The following is a 27,478-nucleotide window of genomic DNA, read 5'->3' on the forward strand; positions in this document are numbered from 1 at the left end:
TAATGTTATGCAGTTTGTTAGTTATGCATCACTAGTAAACACTGTAATTCTTATGTTACAAAGAAACAAATGTTTTTCTTAATATGAGCACACATGCAAGCCAGTCTATTCAGAGTTATTTCCATTGTTTGTAGATTTTGAAAAGTTTTTGAGGATGTTAGTTTGGTTTTGGGGTTTTTTTTGGTTAGGAAAACAAATTTGAGTACCACTGTCAGTCTCTGCTTTCTCCTCCACAGTAAGAGAGTGAGGAATTGCAATACAGTGCCTCAGTCAGAGCCTTGACTGAAAGGGTTAAGCTTCAGAAACTTCAGCTGAAGTAGAGATGATTATAAAACTATTCATATAATGCCTCGAAGAGTTGCACATTGCATAATCTAGACTAGAAAGAAAACAACCACCTGTTACTCCTTGAAGTGCAGTTGTGTTGTATGTGTGTATCCCTATTCAAAGTTTAACACAATGTGGTCAAGGACAGTAGTCTTCTCTTTGCTGAGTGGATTATTCTTTTGGTACGTGATCCTGGAGGTCCTTGCAGTAATGCAAAAGTAACTGTCACCTTCTAGACATAAGAAATCCAGGGTAGATGAAACTGTAAGTTTAACTGCTCTGTATTCCTGTGTCTGAATAGAGTAAGGTGCAGTTTAATAAGCTCTATTCTGCATTAGATCATTAGCCACGTATCTCTGATGTATGACTTACAGATACTGGGAAAAGCCTTCTCTCTCCTATTACTAGAAAACATGAAAGTGATAGGGAGATTACATGAAAGGAGTCATCAGGCTGCAAAGGAAGGTAAAAGGACAGCTTACTCATGTCAGTCTGATTTGAGGAGAGAATAGCCATGCATTTTCAAAACCGATAATCAGTCGTAAAACCTCCAGCACGTAAGTGCTGAGGATGATCTTGAGGGTGTGACTTGAAAGCATTGGTCCATTTGGCTCTGTGAGTGTTTGAGATGGGATGCTATCCCTGACATCTTGGAGGAAGGGGGTTGTGTGTGTATGATGCAAGGTAAACAGGAACATAGCTGGGGGTTGTGTTTAAGCCCAGAAAATTAAACTAGAATACTCTTTCCACATCCCAGTGGCCTTTGTTTTTACCTCAGCTGTTAGCTGTGTGCTTTCCTGAAGTACAAGATGTTATAAAAATAATTTTGTGAAGTCACAGCTGTAGTGTTCTCTTAACAAGCTGTAAGCGCTGCAGGCAATTGCATACACTCCAGAGCTTAAGGGGTGAATAGCGTAGGAAGGACTTGATTCTTATTTCTGAGTAGGCAGGCCAAAGAACTCTTTCCTTCAGGGAAGTTTTCTTTCCAAGTAGAGAATTTCACAAGTTTCTTAGATAAACCTATATCATTAGGTTAACTGGCCTTTCTTCTTGATAGGTGCTTTGTATCATTCAAGCAGAGCTATTTAAAACACTTTAGTAGCCTTATGTCAAAGGCTCTGTAGCTTTAACCATGCTATTTTACAGCTCTAAGGAGTATAGGCTAAGGACAAATTAGCTTCTGACATGCACACAGATTATGTCATCATTCATCATTCAGCTTCTTTGAGAAACAGCTGGAGAGTGCTGGATACAGAAGCTCAGTATTAGGCGCAAATTGTTATGTCAGTGCTTATGGATCTTAACCATGTTTATGCAAATGCTTTACAGGAATAAAGAAAATTCATCACTGTTAGAATCAAATCAAGCACAAGGTAAAAATAAACCAAAAAAGAGGAAGATAGCTGAAACCTCTAATGTTATCACAGAAACACTGCCATCTGCAGAATCAGATCCTGTTGAAATTGAGGTTGAGATTGCTGAAGATACGATTGAAGTGGAAGATGACAGCATCGAAACACTGGAAGAAGTAGCTTCTGCAGAGCAATCCATAAAGTACATACAGACAACGGGTACATCAGATGAATCTGCTTTGGCTCTTTTGGCAGATATCACCAGCAAATATCGTCAGGGAGAGAGAAAATGCCAGATCCAAGAAGAAGGTGACAGTGCAACTGATCCTTCATGCAAACAGGTAGAAGGTATTGAAATTGTGGAACTTCAGCTGTCACACGTGAACAATCTATTCCACTGTGAGAAATGTAACCGTTCATTTAAATTGTTTTACCATTTTAAGGAACACATGAAAACACACTCTACTGAGAGTTACAAGTGTGACATATGCAATAAAAGGTACCTACGAGAGAGTGCTTTGAAACAGCACCTCACCTGTTACCACCTTGATGAAGGTGGTGCCAGCAAGAAGCAAAGACCTGGCAAAAAAATACATATATGCCAGTACTGTGATAAGCAGTTTGACCATTTTGGGCATTTTAAAGAGCACCTCCGGAAGCACACAGGTAAGAGTACTGCTATAGTCCTGTCCTTGTGGCTTTGGCTCTAGCATTTTGCAGTTTTGCATGTTTTGGGGAAATAGAGAATATGCTGAAGAGAACACATGAGTCCTGAGTGCTAGAAATACTTGGTTTCTAGTTACAACTAAAATGCTGGTTTGTTTTTTTGTTTGTTCATTTGGTTTGTTTTCCATTGATGTAAACTTTTGAGGGATTGAGGTGGTTAAAAATAGGAACCTAAAACCAGAAAGCACTAATGAAGCTTCTCATTCAAGTCTATTAAATCTTAAACATTTTTTCAAAATAATTTCTTAAGGCGTGTTTCCTTCTTCAGAAGTACCAAACTGAGGAGCTACTTTTATTTTCACAATTCTACTAGTAAATGTTTCTGTTGAAATATGATCTGAACTGTGAGCTTCTCAGTGGAATACAGTTTAGAGTGTTTACTTACCTAACAGAACTTCTAAGCAAATGCCTGTTAATGCATTAGGCCTGAAATACCCCCTAACAATTCTCTCTTGTACCATCTTGTTTGGAGAGTTTCACCCTTGCTTTTGACATCTCATCTACAATTTGATTTTTCTTTGTTAATGAACACAGCAAAACATTTCTAGTGACTATAGTACACTTTTTTTACTATGAAATCTGTCTCTGAAATCTGGATAGCATCTTCTGAGTACAAAATGACTTGTGTTCCTTCTTTCCTCCTTATAATATGAAAGGTTAAGATGCTGCTGCTTCATCTCACTGAAAAGTCTACTATCTGAACAGATACTGAGCATTATACAGATAACTGAATGTAAAATATATGTGGTCCTGATCTTCCAGATGTTTTTCTTTAATAAGTCAGTCATGAGTCATCAGTAAGAATTTAACGGAGGGTAGCAGACCAATTTCTTTTGCAGCTTCTTATTGTTAAAGCCTTTTAATTAAAATTTCTTTGTATCTGTGTATGGGAATGAGTATTGATATATGACACTTGTGTCCAGTCTATTCCCAATAGCCCCTTAAAAGTTCTGTTTATAAACAGTCTTTGGCAAATCCTTATCCCCTACAAAGCAGGGAGTGTTTCTCCATTATGAGCAATCCAAATACAAGCTGCTTAACAAAAGTCTTTTCAGAGAAAAGTTTGTGGCAGATTAACAGAGTAGCCCAAATATCACAATATGTTGGTTGCTGTTTCGATAAAGGATTTGAGGGACAAAGCAACTTAATATATCACAGGAGGTGCAGAGTACTTTCTAAGTATATATTGATACAACAAGTATAACATGTGGAATCTAATTACTTCTGGTTTAGCATTTTCAAAAGCCTTAAGCTTAAAATCAAGACAGATACTACCATTTAACTGTGCTCTTCTAAGGTCAGTGGGAAAACCCCCATTCAGCCAAAGGCTTTCTAACTTCTGAATTCTGTATAGCACTGTTTGAATGCTAAAATGAAATTAAAAGGCCTGGGAGAAAATGTCCTACAAAGTGTTTGTTCCTGTTGCTGCTTAATCACAACACCAGCAATAACATGAAAATAACAACTGGGGCAGAAATAGACACCTTAGCAGTGTTGGTAATTCTTTTTGATGTAGGAATTTGACATTACCAACGGCTATTATCTTTGTCTCAGTCATAGAAAGGAAGGGGATCCATGGAGTTTCTTACTCATGCATTCAGTGCCTTAAGCAGTTTGTGGTCTCTAAAAAAACACCTCAAAAATCTCTTGCATGTCATGCAACTCTGAAAGTATTAGAAAGTCATCACTAGAACTTATAAGGGGGGGGTGGGGGCGTGGGTGTCTGATCTAATTATTAGTTTTTTCCCCTTTACGAAAATGGATGAGATTTCACTTACCAATCATAAGTAATGCACAGGACAGAAATACTGCAAGGCTGCACTTAAGTAGTGTGTATCTGTTGTGTAAGACAAATTAGAGCTATTGAACTCAAGAAGAGCAATTTCCTCATACAGAAATCAGGCTTAGAGTGAAGCTACTGGTCTCATTATGCTGCTTTAATCCTGGTATTTTGCAAAGCTTATATGCCCTAGCAGAAAGAGCCACTGAACAGCTTTGATTCCCTCTGGTTTTACTGGAAATCTTGACTGCTGAATATTTCACGCAGTTAGGTCTTCTTGATTTTTTTTTTCTTTTTTTTCCTTTTATGGAGAGCGTGTGTGTGCTCACATGAGTGAAGGTAGAAGTGACGGAATTGTGATGTGCTCCAAGCAGCTAAATTAATCTGCCCTTGTCTGAAAACCCTGTAGCTGAAGTAATTTGTATACAAACGTCTTCAGAAAAATTAAGGTCTTTGCCATTCTTGGTAAATCTAAAATATGTTTTACAGGAATTGAACTTCAAACTGCAAATAACATCTTCCATAGGAGTGAATAAATGGACTCTATTTACGTGCCTTGAATAAATGATCCCAATAAGTTCATTTGATAAACAACTGCCTTTGGTGTGTTTGTGGAAAAAAATAATAACTACGTTTACTATTTCTCTCTATACCCGTTCTAAATAAAGATATGGTAGCTTTATGGTTATGGTTGAATTACCTGGTATTTCTTACGTGTTAGGCAAATAAAAGTCACTGTGTTAGTAGTTATGAATTTCTTTGGGTTAAAAAATATTTATTTGGGGCAGTCTCCTTCCTGTGACTGTTGGATTAGAAAGGACCAGCACCATATTGGCCTATCTCTGGTCAGAATTTCTGTCCTGTGAATTAGTTACAATTGGCAAGTGAAATCTCATCCATTCTCATAAAGGGAGAAAAAGATAATCATTAGATCAGGCCAAAACCCTCCCTCTTCATAAAATCTCACTTAGATGAGACTAAACTCATAGTTGGATGACGTGCTGGGGAGGAGAAGCAAGTTGTCACCTTTAGCAGAGGAGGTTAGCCCCCAGCTCACCAGCGTATTTCTCAGAGAAGGAGGAGAAGACAGCTGGCATGCTCTCTGTGTTTTCCATTATTGCTGTGACTGGTGCAGCTCAGGTCACTGCATTGCTTTGCACTGTACAAGAAGTCACACCATGTCTTTTGGCTTTTGGATATTGTCACCATTATCTTTGAATTGTCACTTTCAGACACTTTTGGCAGAATATGTTGGAGGTTACTGAAGAATTTGAGTAAGAATAGAATAAATCTCTCCCTGACTGGTGCCTTGCTCCAAGTAACTATTTAAACGTGACCAGATCACAGGGCAGGTGGAGGTCTGTGGTGTGAGTTTTGCTCTCTAGTATCCATTGGTTGCTTGGGCAAAGTCCATGGTTTTTGACCTGCAAGACTGGTGGTAGTTCAGCATCCCTTGTATTACCTGTACAATAGCCTCCAAAAACATAGCATTTTGTAACTATTAAGGGGAATGTTCCCACCACTTAACATTTTTCTGTAGCCTTTAGGTGTATAAATGAGAATTATAGGCTACTTGTGGATTTCTTTTGAAATGTAATTAGGAACATCTGAATACCTTTATTTTTGAAAATATGGGTTTATTGGCTTTCCATCTCAATAGGCAATAACTATTGCATTCCTAAATTGCAGACTTTTAAACTAGCTAGGATAGATTCTTATATTATTCACTGAAATGACTCAGCCTCTTTTGGAGTTCATTAAGCCGTTTGTTTCAGCAGTGATGTTGGTGTCAGTACCTCCACTGAATAACTATCGGACTTTCAGAAGAAACACACTGTTCCTATTTTTTTGTACTTTAATTTCCTTGAATTTCATTGTGTTTGTGCATGATTAAATTAGTAAACAGAGACACCAGTTGTTCTTTTTTACTACTTGATGGCAGTAATAACAACGTACTTCTTTGGATGAAAAAGAGAAAACAACCTGTTTCCAGCCTCCCCTGCAGTTGTCCTTAGCTGGCTTCTGTGTTTGGTACCAGGTTTGAAATGAAGTGGCCAAACTGAAAGGAATTTTTATCTTGCTTGTGCCCATTTATGTCCCTCTGTGCTTTCTCTTCACTCTATTTTGCGGGGGAAGGGGTGTTGTTTGTTTTATGCCATGCAAACTTCTTTTTCTGGAGCTCAGTTTCAGGTCCCAAGCATAAGCTGTTACTATTCTTGAAAACAAAACTGTATTCTTTAAATAATTCCTTCTTTAATGTGTCACTTTGTATACTTACTAATGTTGATTCTTTAATTGTAAATATTATCAGATGAAAAGAGAGAAATAGGTGCTATTTCTTTAAGATATTTTGTCAGGATAGTAATCTAATTTCCATAAAAACCTAAATGTTCCTTAAATAGCATTGGTAATTGTTACATTGGTTTTTTTCCTAAATGAGAGTAATGACTCCACATTAGGTTTTTGCCCTTTTAGTTAACATAAATAAAGTTTACATGGAATGTCTTTCTCTTCTTCACCATGTCTTTTCAGCGTATTTATCAACTTACACAAAGGGGAGAGAGGGAAAGAAGAGAGAGATGACAGAAAACTCTGGTTTTATACACTTACAAATCCCTGTATCTGTCTTAACAGGTGAAAAACCATTTGAATGTCCAAACTGCCATGAACGTTTTGCTAGGAATAGCACACTCAAATGTCACCTGACAGCCTGTCAGTCTGGAGCTGGAGCTAAAAAGGGAAGAAAGAAGCTGTACGAATGTCAGGTGGGTAATGGAAGTAGCAGAGTCTGAGGCTCCTTCCTATGCTGAGGGAGTGTGGGAGTACTGAGCAGGAAAGGCAACAAGAGTAGGCTTATGTCTCCAAGAGCTACTTTTAGTAAAATAAATACAAGGATCACAGTCAAGCACAACATGCAGATAAATTTTTACATCTAAGTAGTTCCATTTAAAATACGGAATTACTGATATGGAGCCTTATAATACTAGAGAGATTCTTATGGGTAGGTAAGTGTTCATCTGCATTTTACTGATCTTTCTGCTTCCTTTTCAAGGTTCTTAATGCACTGACCTAGGCTTTTGCATATTGACTTTGTCTGGAAAGTAATTCCAACTTAAGATGACAATCTGTAATGACTTTTAAGCAAATACAAATGCTGTAGATGGATGGCTAGGGTACTTGGTCACTATATGTAACTGACATTTGAAAAGCTGTTCAGATAAGTCTTACTTAGCTTTTAAAAGCCAATTCTGAAAAGCTAGAAACTACATGAGCTGAGGTTGGTTGTAGCATTTTTATTTGCCATTTTTCTGCCCCACTGCTGTGACAATTTTAAACAACACACTTCTTTCTCTTGCTCTTTCTTGCCCTCGCCCACTCATTTGCTTTTGCTCTAGCTTCCGCTCTTTCACTCTTTCTCATACGCTCTTTCTCTTCCTCTCTCTCCCTCTTCCTCTCACTTTTGCTCTTTTTTTCTTTCTCTTTCTCACCTGTATGCTTTCACACACTTTTGTGTGGTCTCCCCCTTTCTGTCCCTACCCTCCCCCTTTCCCTCTCCCCCCCTTTCCCTCTCCCCCCCTTTCCCTCTCCCCACCTTTCCCTCTCCCCCCCTTTCCCTCTCCCCCCCTTTCCCTCTCCCCCCCCTTTCCCTCTCCCCCCCCTTTCCCTCTCCCCCCCCTTTCCCTCTCCCCCCCCTTTCCCTCTCCCCCCCCTTTCCCTCTCCCCCCCCTTTCCCTCTCCCCCCCCTTTCCCTCTCCCCCCCTTTCCCTCTCCCCCCCCTTTCTCCCTCTCCCCCCCCTTTCTCCCTCTCCCCCCCCTTTCTCCCTCTCCCCCCCCTTTCTCTCTCCCCCCCCTTTCTCCCTCTCCCCCCCCTTTCCCTCTCCCCCCCCTTTCCCTCTCCCCCCCCTTTCCCTCTCCCCCCCCTTTCCCTCTCCCCCCCCTTTCCCTCTCCCCCCCCTTTCCCTCTCCCCCCCCTTTCCCTCTCCCCCCCCTTTCCCTCTCCCCCCCCTTTCCCTCTCCCCCCCCTTTCCCTCTCCCCCCCCTTTCCCTCTCCCCCCCCTTTCCCTCTCCCCCCCCTTTCCCTCTCCCCCCCCTTTCCCTCTCCCCCCCCTTTCCCTCTCCCCCCCCTTTCCCTCTCCCCCCCCTTTCCCTCTCCCCCCCCTTTCCCTCTCCCCCCCCTTTCCCTCTCCCCCCCCTTTCCCTCTCCCCCCCCTTTCCCTCTCCCCCCCCTTTCCCTCTCCCCCCCCTTTCCCTCTCCCCCCCCTTTCCCTCTCCCCCCCCTTTCCCTCTCCCCCCCTTTCCCTCTCCCCCCCTTTCCCTCTCCCCCCCTTTCCCTCTCCCCCCCTTTCCCTCTCCCCCCCTTTCCCTCTCCCCCCCTTTCCCTCTCCCCCCCCTTTCCCTCTCCCCCCCCTTTCCCTCTCCCCCCCCTTTCCCTCTCCCCCCCCTTTCCCTCTCCCCCCCCTTTCCCTCTCCCCCCCCTTTCCCTCTCCCCCCCCTTTCCCTCTCCCCCCCCTTTCCCTCTCCCCCCCCTTTCCCTCTCCCCCCCCTTTCCCTCTCCCCCCCCTTTCCCTCTCCCCCCCCTTTCCCTCTCCCCCCCCTTTCCCTCTCCCCCCCCTTTCCCTCTCCCCCCCCTTTCCCTCTCCCCCCCCTTTCCCTCTCCCCCCCCTTTCCCTCTCCCCCCCCTTTCCCTCTCCCCCCCCTTTCCCTCTCCCCCCCCTTTCCCTCTCCCCCCCTTTCCCTCTCCCCCCCTTTCCCTCTCCCCCCCTTTCCCTCTCCCCCCCCTTTCCCTCTCCCCCCCCTTTCCCTCTCCCCCCCCTTTCCCTCTCCCCCCCCTTTCCCTCTCCCCCCCCTTTCCCTCTCCCCCCCCTTTCCCTCTCCCCCCCTTTCTCCCTCTCCCCCCCTTCTCCCTCTCCCCCCCTTTCTCCCTCTCCCCCCCTTCTCCCTCTCCCCCCCCTTTCTCCCTCTCCCCCCCCTTTCTCCCTCTCCCCCCCCTTTCTCCCTCTCCCCCCCCTTTCTCCCTCTCCCCCCCCTTTCTCCCTCTCCCCCCCCTTTCTCCCTCTCCCCCCCCTTTCTCCCTCTCCCCCCCCTTTCTCCCTCTCCCCCCCCTTTCTCCCTCTCCCCCCCCTTTCTCCCTCTCCCCCCCCTTTCTCCCTCTCCCCCCCCTTTCTCCCTCTCCCCCCCCTTTCTCCCTCTCCCCCTCCCCCTTCCCCACACATGCCCTTCCATGCTCTTGGCATGCTCTTTCACCCTCTCTCCTGCTCTCTCTTTCACAGCCTCGCTCAATCGCTTTCACTTTCTCCCTCTTCCTCACTCTTTCTCTTGCATGCTTGCACTCTCTCTCCCTCCTCCCCTTAAGGGTCTCACCTTATTCAGTTTACAGAGTGGCTGTGGTTTGAGGTTAAACTGGGTTGTGTAGTGAAGAAAACTGCGGGATATTGGCTTTATTTGTTCCAAAAGAGAGAGTGATCTTATTCTGTCATGGTTTCAGCCCAGCCAGTGACAAAGCACCATGCAGCCACTCCCTAACTCCCCCTGCCTCGGCCACGGTGTGATGAGAAGAAAATACAAAGGCAGGCTCATGGGTCAAGATAACAACAGGGAGGGATCACTCCCCACTTATGGTCACGGGCAAAAGGCAGGCTCAACTTGGGGAAGAAACAAAAGCAATTTAATTCACTACAAATCAAATCAAAACAAGGATAATGAGAAGTAAACCCAACCCTTAGAACACTTTCCCCCCACCCCTCCCTCCTTCCTGCCTCAACCCCACTCCCGATCCTCTCTCCCTCCTCCCCCCGGCAGTGCAGGGGGACGGGGAATGGGGGTTGGGGTCAGTTTCTCACACACTGTCTCTGCCGATCCTTCCTCCTCAGGGGGAGGACTCATCACACTCTTCCCCTGCTCTGGTGTGGGGACCCTCCCATGGGAGACAGTCCTTCACAAACCTCTCCAATGTGAGTCCTCTCTGCGGGCTGCAGTTCCTCACAAAACTTCCCCAACGTGGGTCCTTTCCGCAGGCTTCAGTTCTTCCCAAACTTCCCTGGCGTGGGTCCTTTCCGCAGCCTGATCTTCACTCACAGACTGCTCCAGCATGAGCTTTCTCATGGAGTCACAGCCATCTTTGGGGGCCTCCGCTCCACAGCTCACGTCCATGGGCTGGGGGGGGACAGCCTGCCATCTCTGCAGGGGCATTCCTTTCTACTCCACTGCTCCTCCCCCTCCTTCCTCACTGACCTCGGTATCTGCATTGGTGTTCCTCTCACATTCCAATCCCACTACTCACTGCAGGTTCCCCTTTTTAAATACATTCTCCCAGAGGGACTACCATCATCACTGATGGGCTCAGCCTTGGCCAGAGGCAGGTCCAACTTGGAGCCAGGGAAACTTCTAGCAGCTTCTCACAGGAGCCACCCCAACAGGCCCGTAGTTCCCCGGGTCCTGCCTGCGACCCTTCTTGTAAATGGGCATCACATTGGCAAGCCTCCGGTTGATGTCCCCTGTTGACCAGGATTGCTGATAAATCATGGACAGTGGCTTGGCAAGCTCTCTCAGTACCCTTGGATGGATCCCATCTGGTCCCATAGACTTGTGTGTGTCCAGACGGCATAGTAGGTCACTAACTATTTCCTCCTGGATTATGGGTGGTATATTCTGCTCTTCATCCTCACCTTCCAGCTCAGGGGGTGGAGTACCCTGAGGGTAACTGGTCTCACTATTAAAGACTGAGGCAAAGAAGGCATTAAGTACCTCAGCCTTTTCCTCATCTCTGGTGGCAATGTTCCCCTCTGTATCCATTAAAGGATAGATATTCTTCTTGGCTAACTTTTTATTGTTAATATATTTGTAAAAACGTTTTTTGTTGTCTCTTACGATAGTGGCCAGACTGAGTTCTAGCTGAGCTTTTGCCTTTCTAATTTCCTCTCTGCATGACCTAACAAGATCCCTGTACTATTCCTGAGTTGCCTGCCCTTTCTTCCAAAGATGGTAACCTCTCCTTTTTTCTCCTGAGTCCCAGCAAAAGCTCCCTGTTCAGCCAGGCCAGCCGTCTTCCTTGGCGGTTCATCTTGTGGTGCATGGGAATAGCCTGGTCCTGGGTCTTCAAGACTTCCTTCTCAAAGAATGTCCAGCCTTCCTGGACCCCTTTGCCCTTCAGGATTGTCTCCCAAGGGACTCTCTCAGCCAGTGTCCTGAACAGGCCAAAGTTTGCCCTCTGGAAGTCCATAGTGGTGGTTTTGCTGACCCCCTTCCTTACCTCACCAAGAACTGAGAATTCTATCATTTCATGGTCACTAAGCCTGAGACAGCCTCCAACCACCACATCTCCACCAGTCCTTCCCTGTTTGTAAACAGTAGGTCTAGCGAGGCTCCTCCCCTGGTTGGCTCACCTACCAGCTGTGTCAGGAAGTTACCTTCCACACACTCCAGGAACCTCCTAGATTGTTTACTCACTACTGTGTTGTATTTCCAGCAGACATCCAGAAAGTTGAAGTCCCCCATGAGAGCAAGAGCACACAATTCTGACGCTACTGCCAGCCGCTTGTAGAATGATTCATCTGTCTCTTCAACCTGGTTGGGTGGTCTATAACAGACTCCCAGCACAATATTTGCCTTGTTGGCATTGCTGGCCTTCCCCCTCATCCTTACCCATAAGCAGGTGACCTTATCATCACAATCGTGTAGCTCTGTACAATCAAAACACTCCCTAACATAGAGAGCCACCCCACCACCTCTTCTACCTTGCCTATCCCTTCTGAAGAGCTTATAGCCATCCATCACAGCACTCCAGTCATGGGAGTCATCCCACCATGTTTCAGTGGTGGCAACTAAGTCATATCTATTCTGCTGCACAATGGCTTCCAGCTCCTCCTGTTTATTGCCCATGCTGTGTGCATTGGCATAGATACACAGCTATTGATTCCACCCCCAGCATTGGCATGCTACCCCCAGGCTCATCTCTGGTGAGCCTAGTTTTATCCCCTTCCCCCTTCGAACCTAGTTTAAAGCCCTCTCTATGAGCCCTGCCAACTCATGAGAGAGAATCCTTTTCCCCCTTTGAGACAGCTGGACTCCATCTGTCGCCAGCAAGCCTGGTGCTGTGTAAACCTCCCCGTGATCAAAAAACCCAAAATTCCACCAATGGCACCAGCCTCTGAGCCATGTATTAATCAGGACTGTTTTTCTGTTCCTTTCAGTATATTTCCCTGCCACTGAAGGGACTGAGGAAAACACTACCTGTGCTCCCAATCCTTTCACTAAAGTCCCTTTTGATTGCTTTTTGACTTCTCTCCGCGATCTCATCACTGCCAACCTGCACAACCAATAGCGGGTAATAATCAGAGGGCTGAACCAGACCACGGAGTTTCGTAGGAATGTCTTTTATCCGGGCCCCAGGGAGGCAGCAGACTTCCCTGTGGGATGGGTCAGGTCTGCATATTGGGCCCTCTGTCCCCCTCAGAAGGGTATTGCCTATGACAATTACCCTCCTTTTTCTCTTAACAGAGGCTGTCAGTATGCGTGCAGCTGACTCAACCTAGGCAGCCCTCTGGATAGGCCTTCATCTACACCCTGATCTTCATTGGCCTGGCCCTCAAGTTCCAGAGCCCCATACCTGTTGTGTAGGGGCAACTGGGAACGTGAGGGAGACCGGGAGTGGATTCATCTGCCTCCCCGAGCAGGGACCTGTATCCATCCCCCTCCATCTCTTAGGTCCCCTCCTACCTGGTGGCAAGAGGGCAGGGGAACCTCCACTTCTTGCGGAGCCTCCAGCTGCTGCCTCTGCCTCAGGGATGGTAGGTGTGGGTCCACCAATCTATCTCCCTCTCACAATCCCTGATACTCCTCAACCTTTCCGCCGCCTCCTTCAGCTCTACCACCAGGCTGAGCAGATCATCCACCTGGTCACACCTCACACAGGAGTTGTCCCTGCTGCCCTCCAGCACCAGTGACAGGCTCAGGCACTCCCTGCACCCGGAGACCTGGACAGCTGCATGTTTGCTTGGGAGTTCTGTCCAGGTTGCCACATTTTTTCTAGCAATGGCTTTCACCCAAGTGGCCACCATAGCTGTGTCTCCTTCTGAGAGGACAATGCTGTGGTGGGTTGACCCTGGCTGGATGCCAGGTGCCCACCAAAGCCGTTCTATCACTCCCCCTCCTCAGCTGGACAGGGGAGAGAAAATATAACAAAGAGCTTGTGGGTCGAGATAAGGACAGGAGAGATCACTCACCAATTACCATCACAGGCAAAACAGACTCAGCTTGGGGAAAATTAACTCAATTTATTACAAATCAACCAGAGTAGGGTAATGAGAAATAAAACCAAATCTCAGAACACCTTCCCTCCACCCCTCCCTTCTTCCCAGACACAGCTTCGCTCCTGGATTCTTTACCAACCCCCTCCCCCCCCCCCCCAGTGGCACAGGGCAACAGGGAATGGGGTTTATGGTCAGTTCATCACCCGTTATTTTCTGCCACTTCATCCTCTTCAGGGGCAGGACTCATCACACGTGGGGTCCCTCCCACAGGAAACAGTCCTCCACGAACTTCTCTAACGTGGGTCCTTCCCACGGGCTGCAGTTCATTATGAACTGCTCCAGCGTGGGTCCTTTCCATGGCATGCAGTCCTTCAGGAGCACACTGATCCAGCGTGGGTCCCCCACGGGGTCACAAGTCCTGCCGGCAAACCTGCTCCAGTGTGGGCTCCTCTCTCCACAGATCCACAGGTCCTGCCAGAAGCCTGCTCCAGCGCGGGGTTCCCACAGGGTCACAGCCTCCTTCGGGCACCCACCTGCTCCAGCATGGGGTCCTCCCCGGGCTGCAGGTGGAGGTCTGCTCCACCATGGACCTCCATGGACTGCAGGGGGACAGCCTGCCTCACCATGGTCTTCCCCACAGGCTGCAGGGGAATCTCTGCTCTGGCGCCTGGAGCATCTCCTCCCCCTCCTTCTGCACTGACCTTGGGGTCTGCAGGGTTGTTTCTCTTACATGTTCTCACTCCTCTCTCCAGCTGCCATTTCCCATCTGTCCCAACTTTTTTCCCCTTCTTAAAAACGTTATCACAGAGGTGTTACCACTATCGCTGATTGGCTCGGCCTTGGCCAGCAGCGGGTTCATCTTAGAGCCGACTGGTATTGGCTCTCTCGAACACAGGGGAAGCTTCCAGCAGCTTCTTACAGAAGCCACCCCTGTAACCCCCCCCGCTACCAAAACCTTGCCACACAAACCCAATACAGATGCTTACCACTTGAGTAGCCTTCTCGAGCTGGGAAGGGGCTGCGGCCTCCCTGCATGAATTGCCACGTGAAATGCCATGCCATGCCTGTTTGCCCACCCTGACTAAGTAATTTCAAGAGCTTATCTATAAGGTTAGTATTTTAAGAAGTGTATGTGCAACTTCTTTCTAAAGCATGAGCCCGGGGGAAAAAAAGCATGGCACTAGAATCACAAACCTGTTTTAACAGACTTCAACAGCAAAGTGGAGATACTTAGCTCCACTACACAGACCTGTTCTTGAGTTAATCCCTGTCAGATACTCCATCATCCTTCTCTGGATGCTAAGAGTTATGAGGAGATGGAACATCCTGTTTCAAAACTATTTGCTAGCAGTGAAGGGGTGTTGAAACATGTGTTCTTTGCTGCTTTCTGCAGCCAAGAACACTTGCATGGACAAAGACTGCTGAGCCTGGTTTTTTACTCCAAGCCTGACTCTACTGCATTCTTCTCTCTCTTCTGCTCTGTTGTCGTGTCCCAAAGTTGGAGCGACTCAGGTTTGTGGATTTCCTTTGTCAGAATTAAGGTGAAATGACACCAGGGGAGTTCAAACAACAATCCACTTTTATTCAACCTAGCTAACCCTGCCCAAGTACAAGTGAACTGCTGTTTGGAAAGAGAAGGGAGGTGTAGAAAAAGAAATGGAAAAAGGAACATGGAACTGTATCAGAAGGAGAGCCCTCCCATTGAGTCACGAGGCTCAGAGCAGACCCCCTTGCTTTCTGGACTCCTTCTCAAAGAGGAGCCCAGGGGCAGCTGGATCTGCTCCTAGTCTCAGACTTGGTCAGCGGTTTATGTTTAAAAGGATAAGGTGTAGGGACTGTGGAAAAGAGAGAAGGAAAAGAGGGAGAGAGAGAAAGAGAGAAAGAAAGAAAGAGAGAAGAAAAGGGTTTCACCAGTCCTGGGTCCAGCCAGCGTAGAGATCCAGTTCTGGAGGGCGCGCACTGAGAACTCATTCTCCCTCTTTTATAGTGTGTTAGTTGATGGTCTTGACATGCGCAGTTCCTGTTCCCGGGGTTCTCTGGAATCGGTCAGTGAGCTTTTGGGGGGGGGGGTTCATTGTGGAGTTGCCTCTTTTTCCCTGCTGACATGGCCGCCTAAGATAGAAGCACAGTCCCATCTTCCATGGGGCCTCCTCCTCCAGGCACATATGCTGTGCTCCTTCTCCTGGTCACTTAAGATATGGAATTGTGGCTTTGGAGAAGCGCGGTCCCACCCTCCATGGGGCCCTCTCCTCCGGCCACATTGTCGTGTTCACAAAACTCCAGCAGTTTTACAGAGGCCATTTTATTCACCAAAGTTCTTTAACGAATGTTTGAGACATTGACTATAATTTGTCAGACCATCACACCTGGCACCTCGTTCATTTCTGCAGTCTCTTGTGTGTTGTTTTCAGGCTACTTACCTCAGTAGGAAGAGAAGGAAGTGTGCTCATGTGCTTTGTGAAAATGTTGTGTCTGCAGTTGAGGCAGTACTTTTAGCTGGAAGAGAATTAAAGGGATCAAGTTTTAAGAGAGTTTTATCTGCTGACATCATTCAAGTTTTTTTTTGAAATGGCAAAATGGGAGAGTTCAGTCTAGCCAGTTAAACCTCACGATGCCATGAGCCAAATGAAAGCTGCTAAGGAAAAGTTGGCTAGTAGTACTACATCCAGAACTTCAGTAGAGGGACAGTTTGTATTACACTTTCATTGTACAATATTATTACATAAATAGCTCTCCACCCAAAATTCTAGCACCAGATATTTATTGGGGCATGCTGCTGTATGTGAATTTCATATAAGGTTAAAATAAGAAAACTTTCAGATGCTGTACTGATTCATAAATTTTGTAGGTATATATGCACGACTCAAAGTAGCACACTATTTCTTAAAAACAAATAAATAAATACCAGGTCTTCTGTTCATCTGAAGCTGACTTCTCAGCTTTTACCTCTAACTTATATGTTTTTTTAATCCAAGTAGCAAGAAGCTAGACTATGTGAAGCCATGATCTGAAATAGGCACTGTACTTAGTCATATTTCTGTTGGCACTGTTTAACAAACTGTATCTTTTGTTTCAGGTTTGTAACAGTGTGTTTAACAGCTGGGATCAATTCAAAGATCACTTGGTAATACACACCGGTGACAAACCCAACCACTGTACCTTATGTGATTTGTGGTTTATGCAAGGCAGTGAGCTGAGAAGGCATCTCAAAGAAATACACAATATTTCAGAACGAATAGTGGCAGAAGAGGTTCTTCCAGTGGAAGCTGTGGAAGCTGAACCAGTAACATCAATGACTATAATAGAACAAGTGGAGCAAGTCCACGTCCTACCAATAATTCAGGTACAAGTGGATCCTGCACAGGTAACTGTGGAACAGATGCACCAGGATCTCATACAGGACAATCAGGGGAAAGGCATACAGATAGATGAACTGCAAGAACAGGTGCAAATTAGTTACTTGGAAGTTGAACACATTAAAACTGAACAAGGTGCTGAAGTTCATGTGGAGCAGTTACATGTTGAGCATGTAAATCAAATACAGATGGAAGAAGTAGAGGCAGAACTTATAGATGGAACAGACCTTGAACAAGTAAAATATGAAACTGTTGATCAAGGAGAAGCAGAAAAAAAGGAACCTAATCAAGTAGATGATGCAGATAAGGAAGATCATGAACAAGCTGAAGACTTAACAACTCAACAGTTAGTGGGCACACAGAATGAAAAGATGGATGACTAGGACAAATAACCACACTGTGCAGGTTTAGGAGTGAAATACCAAATTATTTTTGTTAACTTTTACATTGGTTTTTGAATCGTCAGTGGTCAGCTTTCCAATATGCTGTCTTTAGGAAGCTGGACAAGTGGACCAAAATTAGGTTTCTTCATGTACAACTAAACTTCTGTCATATGTGAAAAATAACTTTTCATGTAATACCATGGAACAGAAACTACCGCAGACACGGACAGCTTTGTGAGGATTTTAATCATGAATAGTTTGTATCATTGTTACACCATCCCCGGATATGTATGTAAGAGTAACTTCACCTCTTTTCCTCTTGCAATAGAAGCAATCTCTTGTTATAGATTTGCAGGGTGTCTGTGGCAGAAGAATCAGTAAAATCTGGTGGGTTCTATTGTAAGTGACAATTGGGTACCTGTGAATTTTTGGATCAAACTGTTTCCTGTATCCTAACAGCCGTCCCTAACTTTCAGGCTGGGGAAAAAATATTGTTGCTGGAGGTCTCTGAGCACAAAAATCCTGTGCCTTTTCAACACTGACTGGTTAAATTTCCACAAAGTTGCTAGAGTGTTCAAGAACCTACTTCAGTAAAAAGCAATGTAGGTAATGTTACAGCGCTTCATATTTTTGCTTAAAATTGTCAGCTACTGATTTTATTTTTTTTTTGCATTAAATTCAGTAGAGGGGTGGGTGAGGGAGGAAACAGATTCCATGTGGAGGCAGCAGGACACTCTAAAAGGAACACTTTAAAATAGGAAAAGTGCAGTAGAATCTGTGGTAAACATGAGCTAGAAGAAAGCTACCAGCAGATTCTTCTTTTATAAATCATCATTTTTGAAAATTAATATGTTTAAACATAAATATAGGAGACTTGTCTATATGGTATCAGGTTCCTGTTTTTTTGAAATGAAATTCTGACACTTGACACAAAGATGTGCTAAACATAAAAGTAAAAGCCATACGTATGAGTGGTAAACTGTGGACTGAAAAGTAGCAGTGTAAATAATTTAATCAATATTAGACAATAAAACAATACCAACCATGAAATGTTGCATCATTTGTTTCATCCAATAAATTAGGAACAACTGAGTGACTGGCGATTATAGTGCCAGCTCCCAGTGGTAAGAATCAATCTCATTTTTAGTAAGAATAATAGCTCTTCACTGTAAATTTAGATTTTTTTTATTTTTTTTTTTTAGAAAATAATTGTCTAGCTTTATGTTCAAGCATGCTAAGGACTTCTAATTCTCAATTATTGTCCTGAGATTAGAGGTGCTGCACACTTCTGAAAAACTTTCTTTTCAAAGCCTTAACTGAAGGGAGGAATTTTTGCAAGGACATGCTATCGGTAATCTTGTAGTTCTTAGTTAAAATCAGGCTCTTCTATTCAGTCCTCTCCAAATGCAGAATTATTTCCTGGGATTTGTGCTTTTATTTAGTCTCGTTCAAAATGATTCTTGTGTTTCATCGTAGCCTTTGAGAAATTGTTGCAAAACAAACATGGATCTCAATTAAAATTTTAAACAATTTGATTAATGTAACTTGCATTCTTTTTTATGAAGTTTTGTGTTTTCTGAGAGGGAAGTAATATGTGACAAGATTCTGTGCAGAGGGAAGAATGTGGCCCAATGTTAATCATGAACGTAAAAGTTGGCTATTGTGTATATACCTGGCTTCTGATAAGACGCTTGTCTTCTGTTAACATGGAGGGGACAGGCCTCCTTGCTTAGCTGCATAACTCTCATTTTTTAGGTATTTGTGCATATAGACACGAGGTTTGTATCTGTGGAATTAAAGGAACAACCTGGCTGGGTGTCTAACCGATGAAACTAACTTTTACGTAATTTAAGTCCAATGTAAACTGAGCAATTACATGGTATTGGTAGCAGGGCCATAAGCACAGTCAGGCTATTTCTTTGTTCTGTTTGATCTCCCCTTTTCAACAACAGTTCATTAATTTGGTAGGAGAGAAATGATGCTCTGTTGTTGTGCCCAGTGCTGCCCCATCCAGACTTCTGCTGAGCCTGGGTGGGAGCATGGTGGGACCACAAGCAATCCCCTCCTCACCCTGAGGGACAAGGTGGAAGTCTCTCCTCAAATTATAACTCCACTGGAGAGCCTTTCCCTTTGCAACCCCTTCTCCCCTGTAATTTCCTTTCCAAATGTCTGAAGCCCAAATTGCTCCCACCAGTGGAGTTCCCCATGCCTTCTTGCTGCAACAGCTGATACTGAGGGAGGGAAGATTGGGGGAGTCAGAAGCTCTGGCTGCTTTCTGGAATGGCCGCCTTGCCATCCTCTTTCTGCCCCAAATGTCTGTATAGACACACAGACCTCTCCAAACTCATGTGTTACCTCCGCACCATTGGAGGAGTTCTTCCTTCTAAATATATATATACTGCTGGTCCCCAGAGACCTGTGTTACACATGTACTGGTCTGCAGCTTGCAATAGGGCGACATGCAGGGTGAATGCTTCAATTTATGCCAAAGGAAAATAATCAGCTAAAGCAGTGGGGTCTAGACAGTGAGAAATGAAAAAGTGGGAATGAACAAAAACCCATGAGGTGTGTCTGAATATAAAATAAAATTAAGCATCAAATTGAGACCAAGGGTAGTGGTAGTCTTGTAGATTTATATGTGATATTGATGAAAGGCCATAAGCTATTTCTGAAAGTAGAGCAGGGAGGGGAGAGGGAGATGATCAATAGTTTGGGAGATGCAAGGTTATTCAGGCAATATAAGAAAGGACTAGCTGCTTTTTTTTTGGAAAACAGTCTTCCTGAGCCAAAGCATGTTTCATCTGCAGGCTTGTGAGGATGCGTGTTGGTGCATCTCCCCCTCTCTCTGGGCCGATCTGCAAACTTGGGAAGTCTTGCCAGGCCTTAGCATAAGAGTAATGAGTTGGGCAGTTAAGCATCCCTTGACCGTACCAGAACTCTTGCATGCCAAAGACAGGGAGTCATGCTGACCATCTCAAGGACTCCTGCTGCGCAGCAGAGGCTGGGGACAGAAGCAGGGATAATTAGTCATTTCCTGACAACCTTCAGACATATCTCGATCCTCTCCTGACAGCCTTGGAACATCCTGTATCTGAATCCAAAGTCATTCTCTGACAGCCTTGGAGCCTTCCTTATCTGACTCATCACTCATATGAAATGGTACCAGCGCAGCTGGAATCCCAGTAATTTGCTGATGACTAAAGCCAATCATCTTACAAACCTATAAGCAGTAGTACTAAGTGAGACCCTTTGAGCTCTCCTGGACTGCAGTGCGCTGTGACCAGCATCTCCCTCTGAGTGGGACGCCTCTCAGAGCTCGCAAACTTTTCAGCTGGTGAAGACTGGAGGTCTGTTGCTGAAAGCCGATGGGACCTGGGCTGATACTCTCCGCTCCTTGAGGCTCGACCCTCTGCCCATTGAGAAAAATGCCAAAGCATTTGACATGAATAGTTTCACTGAACTTGAGGGGAATTTTTAACAGGTATATCTCTTTTACTTGCTTGTATCTCTTAGTGTCTTTGTGCATGTGTGTGTGTACTAGCCTGAATATTCTATAGTAGGTATATTAATCTATACATAAATCACTGTCGTGAGTTTTATTCAACTGTGAATAAACCTCATGCTGCTATTATAATCTCTTTAGACATAAACCGTTGACCAAGTCTAGGACTAGGAGTCAATCCAGCTGCACCTAAACTCTGACAGGAGTTTAGAAAGCAAGGGGGTCTTCTCTGAGCCTCCTGGCTCAACGGGAGAGTCTCCCTTACCCTTCTTACATTCCCAATCTCTGTACAAATCATGAGAAATCAATTCTAACTTGGTTTTCCTTTGAATGTTTCTCTTTTACCCTGTTTTGTCTTCAGCCTCTCTATTCAGAATTTTAGTTTGATTCTAACTTAATTTTCCTTTGTACGTTTCATCCATGAATTAAGTAATAGAGCAAACCTTGCCATTGAATTCTGTGACATCACATTTTTACAAATTCCTATTAAATCATTTTTGCTAATACCCTTAAAGGTTATTCTTTAAGTGGTCCAAACCACTCCATTTCACGACAGGATGAAATTGGATGTTGGTCCTGTGTGAAATGGTCATTAGAGGAGGATGGGGCAGCCTCTGCTTTGTTTCGCCTGCCTGCAGTGGAACATTTAATTAGCTAAGGGTGCAGAATACGGTACTCTCTTACACAAATTCTGTAAGTCATTATTATTTCCAGTGAGAAAACTTTTATAATAGATGTTTAATTTGGTTGCTTATTTTTAAGGGTTGGAGTATCTCTTCGACAGGGACTATCATGAAAATGTAATGCGCGGTTAAGACTTTTTTGTTGTTCTTAACCTGTAGTGTTTGCTGCTAGCAAATAATTTAAAAATGAAAGCAGCCTGTTCATGATGAAAATGTGAGTAACTTGTAGCTTGTCAAACAAGCGCCAGCTCAGGCGGGTAGAGCGGAAGCTGGAGCCCGTTCCCGATTCACCAGCGCGGACCCAGTCCAGCTTCAGCCACGGGCGGACCCAGCTCGGTGAGCCGTGCCCCTGTCCGCATCCGGGCCGCAGCCTTGCGCAGAGGGTGCGGGGTACTCGCCCAGCGCCCCGGTACTTTCTGCCTGCCGCGTTTTTTCTTCTGCCCGGAGCCTTGACATCCGTTAACTGTCTCTGCTGGGGCTCGTCCTTCCCCTTCCTTCAAACGAGGGCTGGCGCCTTCTGAGGGAATAATTTGCACGCCCGAAGGGCCTGAAGCTAGGAAGAGGGGCGCGGTCCGCCGCTCCTAGGGTGCGGGTCTCGAACGCGGGGACAGGAGGAGCCGGAGGGTGTGAGCGGGCTGCGGGGGCCGTGCCCGCCGGCCGGGAGCTCGGCCCGCCTTTGCCGCCGCCGGAGCTGTCCAAGGTTTGGCGGCGAAGGAGGCGGCGGCGGCGGCGTCCCCTCGACCCCGGGCTGCCGCCAGGCCCCTCGGCCGGGGCCGCCAGCCCCCTCGGCCGGGTCGCCGTCGAGCCGCGCAGGCCGCCCGCCGCCTCTCCCGAGGCAAGGCGAGGAGCGCGGTGGCGGGGCAGGGAGGCCCGTCCCCGCCGCGGGAGGGGGAGGGAGGCGGGCAAATGGCGGGGCCGCCTGACGGGAGCAAATGGCGGGCGGCGGGCAGGGGCGGCGGCGGCGCTGAGGCCGGCGGTCGGGCGCCGGTCCGCCGGGCAGGGGCGGCGAGGCGCTGCGGAGCCGGGGCTGGAGGCGGCGGGTGGGAGCCGGCCTCCGGGTGCCCGCTCTGGCCGCGCAGCCGGGCCCGGCGGCCCCCGCCGGGGCGCCCGCCTGGCGTTCCGCCGCCTCCCTGCGCTTCCACGGGGCTCGGAGCGGGGGGACTCCCGCGGGGGCGAGCGAGCCGCCCCGCCGCCAGCCTCTGCTCGTGCTGCCGGAGCGCTGATGAGTTCAAACGCACTTCGCCGCTGCTGTTCCAAGTTGTACGCCGGCTTGCCCGGAGGAAGGGCCCTGGCTAAAAAGGGATTCTTTTTCTCGGCGGAGCGACTGGGCCGACGGCCGGCGCCTTCCCCGCTGTAAGCCGGCGCGGGGCTGCGGGACCAGGGGGCTTCGCTGCTGGGGCGGCGTCGGCCGGGGCGGGCGGGGGCTGCTGGGCACGGGCGGGCCGGAGGGGAGACACGCGTGTTTTGTCCCAGGCCCTTTCCCTGCGCGAGGGCTAGCCGGAGCCTAGAGCCCAAACGTGTCCAGCCCAAGAGACCCCGTGTGGTGTTTGGCACACAAAACGCGCCACTAATTCCGTGGGAGGAGCCAGGACATGCCTCAGTGTTCTGTGAGTGGGGTGTTACTCCGTGGGTAGTCTGACCTACTCATACAGCCTCAGAGGGGCCGGCACCGTCACTGTCAAACACGTAACGGAGGGTGTCACAAGAAATTTGGAGTGTCGGGGCTTTCTCTTTTAAGGATGTAGACTGACATGTCAGTTGAGTCACACCGAACGGGTTGGTTGACATCACGGGTGCACAGGTGTCACAGCGTGTTGAGATTGTCCCCCACCACAGTTCAGGAGGAAAACTGAGAACCGGTACTCATTTTCAGAGAGAGAAAGGTGTTCGTGTATGCGCGTGTAAAAAACTGAACTGAAAAAGTATCATTCTGTCAACAAGGGCCCTAAATTACATATGTGGTATTATTTTCTTGCAGTGGGTAATTTCTTTCTAAACATTTTCTCAGATCTAAAGCAGTTCCAGGGGCTGAGCAATCCCGTGGCTGTAAACGAGTGAATAGTTCGGTTCAGTTTATTTTTCCTGACCACTTGATTATTATCATCTGTCTTCTAGTGCCTTTAATTCAACTGATGATACTTCTTTTCTAAATAGTATCTTATCCTACAAATAGATGGGAGGACCTCAGGATTTTACTTAGTTCTAGATAGTTGGTCCGTTTGGGAATTAGGAGTTAAGATACCTGAATATGCTGGTTTTACTATTCTTACAGTTACTTGTTTGGGAACTTTTGAGAGTGTTGTTTTAAAATTTGCAGCTTCTGGGGTATTTAAAAAAATGTTGTCCAGTTGTGGGGTCCTTAGCTTTGTCATATGAAAATACTCAAAATAGTTTTGTAAACTAACACAGGGCCTCCACTATTGCAAATACAAATAATTTATTATAATACAACCTGAACTAGTGATTCTGTTTTGAAGGCAATTAAGTTGCACTGGAAAATAATTGGTTGCTCATATTGTAGCCACATTATAGAATCATAGAATCATAGAACTGTTTAGGTTGGAAAAGACCTTTAAGATCATCGAGTCCAACCGTCAACCATGCCCACTAAACCATGTCCTGAAGCGCCTCGTCTACATGTTTTTTGGACACCTCCAGGGATGGTGACTCAACCACTTCCCTGGGCAGCCTGGTCCAATGCCTGACAACCCTTTCGGTGAAGGAATTTTTCCTAATATCCAACCTAAACCTCCCCTGGTGCAGCTTGAGGCCATTTCCTCTTGTCCTATCTCCAGCCACCTGACAGAAGAGACTAGTACCCTGTTTGTTGTAGAGAGCAGTTGTAGAGAGCGATAAGGTCTCCCCTCAGCCTCCTCTTCTCCAGACTAAACAGCCCCAGCTCCCTCAGCCGCTCCTCACAAGACTTGTGCTCCAGGCCCCTCACCAGCTTGGTTGCCCTTCTCTGGACACGCTCCAGCACCTCCATGTCTTTCCTGCAGTGAGGGGCCCAAAACTGAACACAGGACTCAAGGGGCGGCCTCACCAGTGCCCAGTACAGGGGAACAGTCACCTCCCTGCTCCTGCTGGCCACACCATTTCTGATACAGGCCAGGATGCCGTTGGCCTTCTTGGACACACTGGCTTGTCTTCAGCCAGCTGTTGACTAACACCCTGAGGTCCTTTTCCACCAGGCAGCTTTCCAGCCACTCTTCCCCAAGCCTGTAGCGCTGCGTGAGGTTGTTGTGACCCAAGGGCAGGACCTGGCACTTGGCCTTGATGAACCTCATACAATTGGCCTTGGCCCATCGATCCAGCCTGTCCAGATCCCTCTGTAGACCCTTCCTACCCTCGAGCAGATCGACTCTCCCTGCAACTTGGTGTCATCTGTGAACTTACTGAGGGTGCACTTGATCCCCTCGTCCAGATCATTGATAAAGATATTAAAGAGAACTGGCTCCAAAACTGAGCCCTGGGGAACACCACTTGTGACCAGCTGCCAACTGGATTTAACTCCATTCACCACAACCCTCTGGGCTCGTCCATCCAGCCAGTTTTTCACCCAGTGAAGAGTAACTTGTCTAAGCCATGAGCCACCAGCTTCTCAAGGAGTATGCCATGAGAGACAGTGTCAGTTACAATAAACTGATCAATTAGACCTTTGCTAAAAAGGATTTTTCTTTAGGTCTTGTAGGTTGAACTTCATGGGAGGATTTTCTGGACTTCACCACTGGGGAAGTGAGATGCTCTTTGGAGTGGAGGTGTTGCAAGTTCCCACTCCATGAGGTACAGAGCACTGACCCGAGCAGATACAGCATCGTGGCAGCTGTAGTGCTTTGCCTGGGAGAAGCACAAATGAGAGAGATATTTGTAAGATACATGTTCAAAGGGCTCTCTTTGTGGGGCGATTTGGGGGTTTTGCTCTTTTTTTTGAGGCAAAGTTACTGTGAAGTGGGGAACTTAACAAATAAGAGCACATGAATTTGAACCACGCTGACAAGTGATGGGATTAGCTCCTTACAGGTGGGAACACTATGCAACTTTTGTGTGGCCAGTCTTGGCCTCCAGTGTTACTCCAGAGCCCTAGAAGTTGGGAGTGTTTGCCTCTTTTCCTGATTTTTACTGTGAGGCAGGAAATAAACTGCAATCTTTGAAACTCTTGCTTAACACTGAGAAAATCTCCAGCATCGCTCTTCTGTGTGTTTGGAAAAAAAGTAGCACTTTGTCCATAGACAGCTCTCTTTTAGGACACTTGGGAAATATTAATTAGCTCAGCCTCTGACTGTTCCTATAAAGTAGGTAAATGGCTTTTATTTTCCCTTTTTTTTCTTCTTCTGTATTTTATTATGGTTACACAGAGTAAATAGTTCTGCAAGCAGCCAGTAGTGGAACTGAAAACACTGTCCATCTTCCTGACTTACCTTCCTCAAGCAACAAAATCAAAGGCTCTTCTCCTCATAGCAAGGAAAACAAGTTATTGAGAAAGATAATTCCAAAATAGAAATTAGTGTGTCTATTGCTTGCAATATGAAAGAACTGTGCCTAATATGGGAAGCATAGGGTAATAGTCACTTTATTATATTTATAAAATAAATACATATTTGCATACTCAGTACCCTGGAAAATTAATTGGAAAACACTAATATTTTCTAAGAAATTATACATCCAAGGATGTTTCATTGTTTCCAGCATCCATTCATAAGCTGAGCCTCTCTTTCCTTCCAGTTGTGAATTGGTATTTTAAGATGCAGAGAGAGAGATTATACCAATCTAGATATCTGCAATGAAATCACTACAAGTATGTCTGTGCTAGTGATAAATCTCATTAATGCTGCATGGAGACAGATCTGCTTGGAGAGGATTAGCAGGATACATTTTCTGCTGGTTGTCATGACAACCATAAATCCATGCAGCTGCACGGCAGTGTGTTAATCTGTGCAATTTAATCCAGTTTCCAAATTAGATCATCAATACTGAGCTGCTAGATAACAGCTGGTTTAAATGCTCTCCATTCCCTTCTCTTAAAGTAGGTCCCAGAGTCAACTGATGCACCTCCAATATTCTAGGAAAGACACAGTGTTAAATCATGGCTCAATCACCTCCAATCTTCTAGGAAAGACACAGTGTTAAATCATGGCTCAATCACCTCCAATCTTCTAGGAAAGACACAGTGTTAAATCATGGCTCAATTTGTTGCTGTGACAGCAGTGTATGTCTTGGCTCCGTGTCCCAAGCCCAATATTTTTCAGGTGTTTGTAATCAGTCATTGTTCTCAGTCTTAATTACTATGTCATTTATGTTTTAGAGATTGTATCAAAAGCTTAAGGACTCTTTAGTCCCTCATTGAGATAATCTGATTATTCCACTGCACAACAATAAGTGCTGATACTATCATGAATTTCAAAGCTTTGGTTGCAAAATGAGAAAGTATTGAATCTGGAAGGAGGTTAGAAAACATGACTGCAAGGCGATTGGAGCATGCTTGAAAACTTGTCTGGCACTGAAAAATTCAGGAGAACTACTCCTGGCTTAAATTGATCCTCAGTTATAGATCCCTCTTCTATTAGTTTGTAATTACTATGTTATTACTTCCATAATTTTTCCAGTAGTTTGCTGAGATGTACTCATGAACTTCAGTGTTTGCGAAAGCTTTCTTGAAGTCAAGGTAACCAGGCCCAGTTCATGTGTGCAAGACGCTGCATTTGTGTAAAATGACAGCCCTCTCCTCCACAATAGGCCCATATATAATGCTGTTTTCTGTACAGTACAGTTGAAAGAATCAGCAGGAAGTGATTGTGCTGGCAGTTGTCTTCTCTGCCCTGCTAGGCCACCGTGAATTGAGTTAATTCTGGGCTGAGAGGGACAGCATGAAACCGGAGACTCCACCAGTGCTTCTTATTTTCAGTTTTGCTTTTATACACAACAAAGTGATGTAAGTTGTTTTTTCTTATTGGTTACAAGTCCCACAGAATCCTCATCTAGAAACATGGTTTGCAGAAGTCAAGTTGAAGAGTCTCTGTCCTGCTCATGCCCGAGTCTGGTCCTATTTTCAGAAGGTACAAAAATTACCCTGTAGAATTGAGCCGGGGGCTCTGCTCTTAATTAAAGTTCCACTTCTCTAGCC

At 46.0% G+C, this 27,478-nt stretch overlaps 2 protein-coding genes across 4 annotated transcripts in view; both read left to right on the top strand.

The window, feature by feature from the left end:
* ZNF131 (zinc finger protein 131) overlaps positions 1–18,707 on the top strand; it is a 28,909-nt gene extending 10,202 nt beyond the window's left edge. For 2 of the 3 annotated variants that reach the window (XM_075020166.1, XM_075020164.1), the window contains exons 5-7: positions 1,657–2,345; positions 6,820–6,950; positions 16,510–18,707. In XM_075020166.1, coding sequence (XP_074876267.1) covers positions 1,657–2,345; positions 6,820–6,950; positions 16,510–17,172 — 1,483 coding nt within the window. In that variant the 3' untranslated portion in view covers positions 17,173–18,707. The remainder of the gene's footprint in view (positions 1–1,656; positions 2,346–6,819; positions 6,951–16,509) is intronic. The other variant, XM_075020165.1, reaches the window with a different exon arrangement.
* A 3,697-nt stretch (positions 18,708–22,404) lies between these two features.
* NIM1K (NIM1 serine/threonine protein kinase) overlaps positions 22,405–27,478 on the top strand; it is a 29,875-nt gene continuing 24,801 nt past the window's right edge. The window contains exon 1 of the mRNA XM_075021741.1: positions 22,405–22,710. The gene's annotated coding sequence lies outside the window, so the exon portion shown is untranslated. The remainder of the gene's footprint in view (positions 22,711–27,478) is intronic.

Source organism: Buteo buteo, chromosome Z (assembly GCF_964188355.1).
Source record: "Buteo buteo chromosome Z, bButBut1.hap1.1, whole genome shotgun sequence".
Taxonomy (NCBI): Eukaryota; Metazoa; Chordata; class Aves; order Accipitriformes; family Accipitridae; genus Buteo; species Buteo buteo.